At 33.8% G+C, this 12,160-nt stretch overlaps 1 protein-coding gene across 1 annotated transcript; it reads left to right on the top strand.

The window, feature by feature from the left end:
* Positions 1 to 1,342: 1,342 nt before the first annotated feature.
* LOC121366589 (selenoprotein T2-like) lies at positions 1,343 to 10,929 on the top strand. Its single transcript, XM_041490997.1, has 5 exons — positions 1,343 to 1,506; positions 4,464 to 4,701; positions 5,448 to 5,535; positions 7,915 to 8,046; positions 9,928 to 10,929. Exons 1-4 carry the CDS (start codon positions 1,343 to 1,345, stop codon positions 8,007 to 8,009), a joined length of 585 nt encoding a protein of 194 aa, XP_041346931.1. The 3' UTR covers positions 8,010 to 8,046; positions 9,928 to 10,929.
* The last annotated feature ends 1,231 nt before the right edge of the window (positions 10,930 to 12,160 follow it).

A 12,160-nucleotide genomic window follows, 5' to 3' on the forward strand; every position in this document is an offset into this window, starting at 1 on the left:
TTTGGTTTTTGGAAAGATTCGCCCCCAATAACAAATCCTCACTGTAGTGCTTATAAGCTATCGGACTTAAGACTGATATGTACTGGGTTCGCATCCCCGTACCAACTCCCACCCAGATCAAACGAAGAAGAAGAAAAGCATTTATTTTGTTTAACAACACCACTGGAGCGCACTGGTTAATTAATCATCGGCTATTGAAGGTCAAACATATGGTTATTCTGACTCGTAGTCATCAGGGGAAATCCGCTACATTTTCCATATACAGCAAGGGATCTTTTATATGCACTTTCCCACAGACAGGAAAGCACATACCACGGTCTTTGCCCAGATGTGGTGCACTGGTTGGAACGAGAGAAAAACCAATCAGTTGAATAGGTCCACCGAGGTTTGATTCGATCCTACGACGCAAGCACCTCAAGCGAGCACACAACCAACCCAGATAAAGTTTAATAACTCAATGTGTCTACATAATGCCACCACACCGACATCTCTCACTAACGACTAACAACTAACCACTAACCCACTGTCCTGGACAGCCAGCTAAGATGCGGGCTCAGGATAGCGTGCTTGAACCTTAATTGGATGCAATGACGAAAATAAGTATAAATGAAAAACCAAAAAACCAACAAAAAAAAACCCGATGGGGCTGCATGTACTCCATCCTGCATTTTGTGAATCTTAATAGGGTATCAAATTCCTTGGTAAAGTTCTTGTTTGAAGCGCGGTCGGTTTAGGATCGATCCCCACCGGTGGGCCCATTGGGCTATTTCTCGTTCTAGCCAGTGGTTTAAACAATATTTAGTCCCAATTATAATGCTGGTTGGGGATTGGCCAACAGGCAAAATGCCTATATCAAGGCCTCTCCCTACAATTTGAAAATGTAATTCAGGTTTACACAAGATGACAGACCAATGGTAAATTCAATGATTCCAAATCTTAAAGGCATATTCCCAAGGGCAAGTTAATAAATCTGTTTGTAACACCAATACACCACGACTGGTATATCAAATGCCGTGGTATGTGCTATCGTGTTTGTGGGATGGTACATATAAAAGATCCCTTGCTATTAATGGAAAAATGTAGCGCGGGTCCTCTCTAAGACTATATTTCAAAATTACCAAATGGTTGACATCCAATGGCCGATTATTAATAAATCACTGTGCTCTAATGGTGTGGTTAAACCAAACAAACTTTAACTTTAAAAAAAAATCTAATGACTTAGACTTGAAAGGTGACTCTCAAGTGAGAAGGGAGAAGGCATGGAATTATTCTCTGCGTTAACATAGGTGATCGAAACAAAAAGTTGGAAATAAAGGAAAACAGAAAAACGAAAGAAGGAAAGATGGCGGACACAGCTCGCTGGTCGATGATAGCTGTGTTTATTGCCGTGGTTGTTTTCACTTGGAAAGATCTCACACAGTCCCAGGTGACATCACAGCAACCGAAAGAGATCAAGGCGCCCAAATTGTCCCAATTCACTGGTCCCACACTAAAGTTTTTGTATTGGTAAGTCTGTGTGGAATATCATCATCCGAGTTTTCTCTCCCACCCAACACAAACATTAGGGACCGCGGACACTTTTTAAATATGACAAGAATGATATTGATTTTTTGCTATACTGAAGGAATACCTTTAAAAGAATAAAAAAAATTCAATTAGCCCTGACCCCCAAAATAAAACATTTGTAATCAGGGTAGGTAACTCCATTTTGCAAAAAAAAATAAAACCCCAAAAACGTTTGGCACACTCAAAATTGTAGGAATGTATTCATTATTTTCAAATAAAATACCTTCAGTACCATTAATATAATCAGTATAATCGACTAATTGGTCATTATAATACCCAGCCACCCCCAAAAAGGGTTCAACATAAGAAAACAGCCATTTTTGTTGCAAGCATATATCATACAACATGTGGAATGTAATAAAACTCCTTTGTGCATTACAAATGAACATTACCATCATCGTCATTATCACAGCATTCAATTGTACAGAGTAAAGAGCATCAGTTGGCCATGGAAAAAGTGATATACAGGTCAATGGTCAATATGTAAGAAGACAAAATGTGTACCATTAATGTTGTACCTCTGTCAAAATGTCAACTTGTGTGTGTGTGTTATATGAGAGATAGAGAGAAGTGAGACAGTGAAAGAAGGGGAGAGAGGAAAAGGAGGACAGAGCAAGAGAGATAACAGATGTATGTGTTAGGTTTTGGGAAATCGAGTTTCTTCATAATTACAAAATTTGGAATAATTAGAGAGAATGCTTCATTGTTGTTTGTATGGTTTTTGATTTTTTTAAAATAAGTTAGTGGCATTATTTTTTTTTTTTACATCACCCATGCTGTGTTATTGAGACAATTATATATTGGTGAAACGAAAAGTCGTAGAATACATGGTTAGGATTTTAAAAAGTTTTTTTTACACATTAAGTATAATGTCAAAGTTGACATTTTTACCTGGGTACCACTTTAATTGATTACAGTCAGTGCTCCACAACTGGTGTAACAAAGGCTGTGGTGCATACTATCCTGTCGGTGGGATGGTGCATATAAAAGATCCCTTGATGCTAATCAAAAAAAGTAGCCCATGAAGTGGCGACAGCGGGTTTCCTCTCACAATATCTGTGTGGTTCTTAACCATATGTCTGATGCCATATAACCGTAAATAAAATGTGTTGAGTGTGTCGTTAAATAAAACATTTCCTTCCTTCCACTTTAATACATTACATTAATAGTTGATATTTTGACTTGACATTTTTTCCAGTGACATTTTGTCCTACATCCGTTAATTATAAAGATGTGGTTATAGGGATTATTTTTATGTGATTCCCTAACAACAGATGTGTCAGGGCCACAATAAATGTATTCATAATAACAAATCATTGAAAATGTAAACAAATATCCGCCATCTTGGATTGTAGTAACCAGACAAACAGGAAGATGTTGTTAACGGGCGATCACAGTTATACAATAAATCAAAACATCTAAATTTTGTCATGTACTGCAAGAGTAATAAATTAAATTTAATTACCTCACAAAAATAAATACTTGCAATAATGACAACAACACTATTTTTCAATAATTAAAACGTAAAGTGGCAAGTAAAACGAGTTCTATATTTGTTATAAAGTTTTATCAATGTATTTTATACCTGATACAAGTACTGGTATTCTTCCAATATTAAACAATAAATGTTTTATAGACGTTAACTAACATGTGCTTTTCAAACCTTGCATTCGGCAATGGTGTAATGGATGTGAGAGGCGCTACCAGTCTTCCGGTGCGGTCTCTACAAACATCATGACAAAGCAGGTTCAGTGCTAGCATGCATGCTAATATTATAACAAACCCTGATTGAATGAACTGAATGCTGGAACGTTTGGAAGTCTTGCCAAGGTTAATCATTACAGGGCTTCTAGATTATGGTGGCCCCATTACCATGGCTAGTGATTTTTTTAATTTTTTTGTGGTGGGCTAGTAAATAACTACTGTTCAAGTCTAATGCCATACGCGACGGCTAGTAAAACAAAAAAGGTCAAATGCTGCAGTTAAGTCTATTTTGTAAATATGAATATCCTGCCCCCACCCCACCCCCCAATGTTAGTGTTTTAAGCTCTATCTAGTATCTCCCTCTTTAGGTGACATTTCCGATTATTACTATTAAATTAATTAGTAACTTAAAAGTAAAGTACTAGTAGGGCTAGTGAATTTTTAATAGTGGCTAGTAAAAAAATTTAATTGCTGATCCCATGGCTAGTGGATTGTATTAAAATTCTAGAAGCACAATTATTTATAGATTAACTTCATCTATAAATCAATGTGCCCTAGTGGTGTTGTTAAACAGAACAAGCTTTTTATTTACTGCAATTTTCTACTAAATTTAATTGTCTAGATGAAAGCTACCTAACATCAAGATATATCAAAGGTACTATTAGTAATACTACTATATTCTTTTAACCGATCCTACAACTTAAGCTTAGTTTTAAAATACCTAATAATGTTGGGCTTAACATAAATTGCCTTAGGTCAGCTGTCAGGAGCATCACCGACGGCACTTCTGCCACTATATAACCTTTGTAATTTATAATATGCTTACATACAACACAGGGCTAGCTCTGTGTGATCAGAAAATTTCGCCAAATTATCTAAAAAATGCAAAACTTACATGTATATCTATTGTCCAACAAAATATTAATTATTACACAAATTGTTTTCGCCAAATTAAAATAAAATTTGCCAATTATTCTCAAAATTCGCAATTGGCGAATTTGGCAATTGGCAGAGCTATCCCTGCAACAAAATAACATTTCAGGTAAGTTTATTTATTAAAAATTGTTGTAGGCAGTCCAAATTGCCATCGATAGGCCATTTTACCCAGGGCAATTTTTTCTAATATTTTGTTTATTGTTCAGGTGCATTTTTTACATTAATATTTTGACATGATTTTATTGTTTTATTTACAGTTATTCATGAGGTTACCGAAAGGTGTTCGAGCAGTATGCTCACACCATCCACGAGCGATTTCCCAGCCTGACCATCGTCGGTGACAACTATCCACCAACATTTGTGAAGGCCACTTCAGCTCAAGTTCTTAGTGTTCTTAAATTAGTTTTTATTGGCCTTATTGTCAGTTCATTCAATCCTTTTCCACGTCTCAACATGCAGACTCCAAATTTATTTTCTTGGGCTTTGGAGAACAAAGTAAGTGCTATTAAAAATTTTTTAATATAATATCCTAGATTTAAAATGTTTATGATCCAGTTCTCGTACCGTTCACTACTAACTGGTAGTATATTTGTGGTGGCCTTTTCCTAGAGCTCAAACTTAAGAATTTGTGTCCCACGGCAATTTATAAAAAAAATTGCTGTGGTTGAAATAGCCCACCAAAAGCAATTTTAATCCTGTCTGTGGCAAAAAGATTTAAAGTGATATAAATTTGCTGGAAATAAACATGACTGAAAGGTTAATTTTGCTGTTATTAAGTTTGAGCCCTGCTTTCCGATGTCTAGTAATATTAAATGTTATCTTCTCTTCTTCTGAGAGTTGGATGTTTTACTACAGGCCTTCAGATTTCACAGAATTATCATGTAACCGAAAGTTTGTTATCCATTATTCTCTAACATAGTCCGCCATTACTGTGGAAAAAATAAATTCTAATGCAGTGTACTAGTTAAAAGCTCTTTTAGACTAGTACTTTTTATGTAACCTATTGAGGGTTTTAATCTTGTTACTTTGCAGGTTAACTACAAACAAAAGGCTGTGATTCAGCCACTATATTTCACTTTCATGCTTATACCCACTAAAGTTCAAGCAATGTGTTCTTGGCACATTTTAGCTAAAATGGGAACAGCAGTTACAGTATAGTAACTTGAGGGAACATATTGTCTCACCTTTAAATGAAGTGAAAATGTCCATTTGGTTAATTTGTTTACTGTTTTTCTTTTCAGATTTATGCCTGTTTAATGATTTTTTTCATCAGCAATGCCGTCGAAGGTCAACTCATCTCAACCGGTGCTTTTGAGGTTTTATTTAATGGTAATTATCATCCTTAATTCTTACTTTTTTTTAATCTGAGCACTTTAAACTTAAAAAGGCGACGGCACACGATATCAGTGTCTCATATGAGATTAGCCGATTGCATAGCAACCGATGAAATAGTGTTTGTTTCGTCACAACTGGTTAATCTCGTGTGTATACTTGTGCAAGGCACTCGTATTGCTGTAGCACTTAGGTTTTCTGAACACTTTATACTTTATTGATAATAATTTTTGGATTTCAGGGCTAGCTCTGGCATTCACCAATTGCGAATTTTGAAAGCAGTTGGTGAATTTTATTTTAATTTGATGAAATAATTGCATGTAATAATTGAAATTTTGTTAGAAAATAACTGTTAAATTCTGCAATTTTTGAAGTTTAATAAACAATTTGGCAAAATATTTTGCTCACCCAAAGCTAGCCATGGGTTTTCTATTTAATATAGTGTACCTTATTGTTCAAGGCCCTCTATTATATTTTGTCTTCCCACCAAAAGTTATTATTATTTGTTTTTTAAAGATTATACCTCGATCACAAGTCTATAAATAATTACAACCAAATAATAATATTAATATGCTGTTGAGAAATTTAAAACAGATTTAATTTGAAAGCCTATAGAGGTTGATCAATATGTAATACAGGTACATGTCAGATTTCCTGGTACATGTTTTTCACACAATGTCTACATTGTATTAGGCCAAACAAAAAAATAGGTGTGTTTCCAGTCGACCGACCGTCCTTAGTTTTGCCCCCCCGACCCTAATTTTTTTTCTCTTAAACTGAAAAAAAAAAAAAAAATTATAATAATAATAATATAAAAAAAAGAAGTAAAAATAAAAGAGGACAACATCACCAAACAAGAGTATTTCCTTCCTTGCACATTGTTTACGTACTATTATACGATACATTTTGCACATGTAATTCTCTTCGGAAAAACATCGAGAAATTATGGAAAAGGTTTTGTAATAGAGTTCCTTCCCCAGATTAGCTACCACCGAACAGCTTAGTCAGTCACGGAAGTAACCGAATGTACGAACATAGCCTTGGTACAGGTTATTTCGATTAAATATAATCGTATCAATTCAGCTTAATTCTCGTCTTCACTTAAATCAACAGGTCTTATTATTAATGCATCTCAAATGTTTGCATAAAGTATTTAAATTAAGAACAACAAAATTAATACAAATGTCCCATTAATTTAAGGAAATACACAAACAGTGCATATACCAATAATACTACTACTACTACTACTACTACTACAACAATGACAACAACAATAACAATAATGATAATGATGATAAATAATAATAATAATTATTATTATTATTATTATTATTATTATAGTATTCAATTTAAAAAAAAACCCCAAAAAACCTACCTACATGTACCTACCCTAATTTTTGGGGGGATGCAATCGGAAACACACCTATTTTTTTGTTTGGCCTTAGTAATTATTGTAGTCAGAAATTTAAAGTAAAAAAGAAGGAAACCAAGGTACCTAATTAAGGAAGGTTGAAACCCAAAGCGAATTTGGTCAGGAAATGTGATATATACATGTAGATTACTTTCTGTTTTTAACTAGGGATTTTGCTGGCACCTCTGTTTGTAACAAGTTGTAGCAGACAATAATTTTTATATTCTTTTTCTTATGCCTAGATTCTGTATAAAATTTACAGTTTGTTATGTTCCCATAGATAAGTGAATAAAAAGAGAGCACAATACCGCACTTGCAATTATGATGTATACATTTTAAGTCAGGTATCTTTACAGATGTTTGTATACTTCATCGTTAAGTTTTTGTCTTTCACCTATGCATTTCTAATAAAAATATATTGATAAACTTTATTTATCAATCATAGAAAGAAGTAAATTCAGTCCTCTGACTGGTCAAGTGTATTTTTTTTTATTATACACCCTTCTTTGATGTGTCGTATTATGATATGGCATTTTCCTTCCATCCATACGTCCGTCTGTAAACCTTTCATTCCGGAACTTATCCTTCTTACCAATTCATATAGGACCATAAAACCTTGTATGCCAGTACAACTTGGGATGGTGGTGTGTTGTGTTCCATAATTAGGTCACTGCGATCTACTTTTGATGAACCTCACCTCTTATTTTACAGATTATTCAACATCTTGGTATTAAAACATTCTTGTTTCTTTATGTTAATGTTTTGTTTTATTGATTCTTACATTAATCTGCAAATATATTTGCTTCTTATTACAGATTCTTATATTATACCATTAATCTGCAAATATATTTGCTTCTTATTACAGATTCTTATATTATACCATTAATCTGCAAATATATTTGCTTCTTATTACAGATTCTTATATTATACCATTAATCTGCAAATATATTTGCTTCTTATTACAGATGTTCCAATATGGTCAAAGCTTGAAACTGGTCGGATTCCAGCACCGAATGAAATGTTTCAAATGATAGACAACCATTTGAAATTAAATCAGTAGGCGATGTACTGACTTAGGTTGGTTCACCACATCACAGGTTTGTGCAATAATCATATTTATTACCTCATGCACTTCTGATTGGGTAATGCTACATCACGTGTGATTCAGTTTGAGATTTCCTGTTGGTGGGTCCATTGGGATATTTCTCGTTCCAGCCAGTGCACCATGACTTGTATATCAAAGGCCGTGGTATGTACTACCTTGTCTGTGGGATGGTGCATATAAAAGATCCCTTGCTGCTAATCGAAAAGAGTAGTCCATGAAGTGGCGACAGCAGGTTTCCTCTCTCATTATCTGTGTGATCCATATGTTTGACGCAATATATCCGTAAATAAAATGTGTTGAGTTCGTTGTTAAATAAACCATTTCTTTCTTTTTTTCCCTTTGAGATAACATTGCACTGCTCTGTCATTTTGTGAACACATAAATAATGATATGCACTATTTCTAGTGTAAGATGGATAATCCCCTTAGCATACCAATAAATGCTATTGGTTTGCTTGATATAATTTGGAAATTATAACGTCTTACAGATAATGACGTGTTTTATGTATGACGTCATAGTGCAAAATACTTATTCTTGCTAGATTGCATGCTGCTCGTTTGTGCGTATATAATTTAAAAGTGTAATTTTTTTAAATTATCAAAATGATTGATGTAACAAAACAGTTATCGTACTGTGGTGAGACCAGTGTGATGTTTTATGGAGTGCAAAATAAATAAATATCGACCTCAGCCTCCAATATCGATCGATAAAACATATCGGTCTCTTCACAGTGCCATGATTGTTTGATATCAAACAAAATTAGCTTTGATGCAGAGGACAATCAGGGTTTTTGGTCACACTAAATTCAAGACGATAAACATTGTGCCCAAAATTATCACACCAAAATTTGAGTTTACAGCCATTGTAAAATGTTTCCAACTAAAAGAGCCTTTTGGCAACTAAAACTACACATTAATATATTTTCTTGTTTGGATTTCCAATGTCTAATGTATTTACTGTGGTGTGTTAATGTCTGCAGCAGTCACTGTTAATTTTTTTCATCATATAATATTTTCATACGTATTTAATAATTGGAAGGTAAAATCTGGTTTGGGCTTCTACAAACATCAGGATGACAACTAAACACTTTCTTTATATAGATAAATGTAGTGATATTCTAAAGAGGAAAATATCTTTAATGTGTAATTTTAGTCTTCAGAAGAGGATCTGTTAGTCGTTAACATGTTACAGTGGCAGCTAACTTGCGATAGTCCTTTTAAAATTCTACCTCTGTCAGTCGGATTTTATTGTTTCTTTTCATTTCAGGGGCGGGACATAGCCCAGTGGTAAAGTGCTCGCTTAATGCGCAGTTGGTTTGGGATCGATTCTTGTCAGTGGGCCCATTGGGCTATTTCTCGTTCTAGCCTATGTACCACGACTGATATATCAAAGGCCATGGTATATAAACGATACCTTGCTACTAATGGAAAAATGTAGCGGGTTTCCCCTCTAAGACAAAATTACCAAATGTTCGACATCCAATAGCTGAGGGGCGAGACGTAGCGCGGTTGGTGTGGGATCGATCCCCGTCAGTGGGCCCATTGGGCTATTTTTCATTCCAGCCAGTGCACCATGACTGGTATATCAAAGCCCGTGGTATGTACTACCCTGTCTGTGAGATGGTGCATATAAAAGATCCCTTGCTGCTAATTGAAAAGAGTAGCCCATTAAGTGGCGACAGCAGGTTTCCTCTCTCAATATCTGTGTGGTCCTTAACCATATGTCTGACGCCATATAACCGTAAATACAATGTGTTGAGTGCGTCGTTAAATAAAACATTTCTTGCTTTCTTTTCCAATAGCCAATGATTAATAAATCAATGTGCTCTAGTGGTGTCGTTAAACAAAACAAACTTTAACTTTTTTCATTTCAGGTATTTCTCCTGTGAGCTATGTGTCGACGTCAGGTCTCGGCAGTTCTGCGTATGAAGGTTTCGACGTAAAGCAGCCTGGCTGTTTGTTGAGACTGGATGGATCGTCCAGAGACTGCCCTGAAGTGACGTTAACTCCATAGCCAGCAGACCTCACCTCTGATGTGGTCGACCAAGCATTGCTATTCAGATGGCCTTTAATATATGTACAGAAATTTAAAAAAAGATTGTTAAAAATCTATTTTAATAATGCTACATATTCAAAGTAAACTGTTCAGTAATATTTGTACAGAAATTGACAATCTTCTTTCTTTTTTTTTTCTTTTTTTTTTTACATGTACATGTTCCGCGTGTTTTAATTAAATTGTCCACTATTATTTGCACAGAAATTGAAAAATTATCTTTTGAACAGCATATGTTACTGGCAAATAATATATGTACAAACATTTAAAAAAATTCTTTTTAACAGGATATGTTACTAGCCAATTATCCATTAATATATGTACAGATATTATTAATTTTCTTTTCAACATCACCTGTCCTCAACACTAGTGTTGAGGACAGGTGATGTATCTATAAAAGAGAAAACACTCCAAGTTTTCTCCATTTTTTTTCAACAGTATAGGTTAATGGCAAATTGTTCAATATTATATGTACAGAAATGGAACAAATTGTATTTTTAATGGGATATGTTACTGACAAATTGTCCAGTAATAAATGTACAGAAATTAAAAGGTTTATTCCAATAATATATGTACAGAAATAGAAGTTTCTTTTTAACAGTATATGCTACTGGTAAATTGTCCCATAACATTTTTATAGAAATTAAAAAGATCATCTTTTTAAAGGAACATTTTAAAATTGTTTTGTTCAGCAATATTTGTCAAGAAATTGACAAATTGTGGGTTTAAAAAAACCCCGAATATTCTTCTCTATTTGCAGATATTAAATCTCCATTATTGTAATATATTTGGGAAATATATATATAAAAAGATAGCATAATATATATATATATATATATATATATATATATATATATATATATATATATATATATATATATATATATATATATATACACATGTACACTTTAAATACTGCTATGAAATCCTATTAATATTGGAACAACAAAAGCATGGTGTGTGCAGAATTACTCTTCTGATTAAGACTGTTTAACTGTTACTGGGTTTCAAAACATTTGACCCTTGATACTAGGCAGTGTATGCAAAAAAACACTTCTTTTTTTTTGACTATTATAGGCAGGGCTAACTCTGGGTCAGCAGAAAATTTCGCCAAATTCTCTATTAAACTTCAAAAACCAGTAATTTTGTAACAAAATAACAATTATTACATGAAATTATTTCGCCAAATTCTCTATTAAACTTCAAAAACCCAGTAATTTTGTAACAAAATAACAATTATTACATGAAATTATTTCGCCAAATTCTCTATTAAACTTCAAAAACCCAGTAATTTTGTAACAAAATAACAATTATTACATGAAATTATTTCGCCAAATTAAAATAAATTTTTTGATAGGCGAATTTGGCGAGTGCCAGAGCTAGCCCTGACAAGTTGTTTTTTGTTTGTTTACCATTAATGTAAATTATCAGTTTTAGCAAATCTAATACATTTCTGATTGTCCTGATATTTTTAGTATCTCAAAACAATGTTTTACAAATCCACTAACCCTCGGTCCCGGCTAGTACATTTTTGGTCTGGGCTAGTGGAAATTATCAAATGTATTACTGTAATATATAGAGCTCTAGCCAAAGCTTCTGTGAGGGCTATAGTGACTTTCTCAAACATATGTCAAACACTGCTAAAAATTAATTTTATGCAAAACAAAAAATGTGTTGTATCTTGGAAGCTAGGATCAGAGGGTTTAGTATTCACAAATTTTAGTTAATCAGATAAACTGTACAGGGAAGATGTGCCTCAATGTAATATCAGGTATTCCAGATTTTTATTTCTTTGTCAAATTTTGTTTTATTTTTTGATTGTCAAATTTGTTAATATTCGACTTGTATGAATATGTACACTACCCAGATCAGTAGGACTAGCTTTAGATATAGGAGACTGAGGTGTTAATCCTGTTTGTCCTGGTTATAAAGAAGTTTGTACATTGGACATGTTCACTGTGGTTGCAAAACAAGGCTCAAAATTAATTTTTAGTAGTGGGGAGCAATCTTTACTTCTTGAATTTTAAGATGGAGTGCTAGACAGTGAGAAGCAG

This window comes from Gigantopelta aegis, chromosome 1 (assembly GCF_016097555.1).
Source record: "Gigantopelta aegis isolate Gae_Host chromosome 1, Gae_host_genome, whole genome shotgun sequence".
NCBI classification, from domain to species: Eukaryota; Metazoa; Mollusca; class Gastropoda; order Neomphalida; family Peltospiridae; genus Gigantopelta; species Gigantopelta aegis.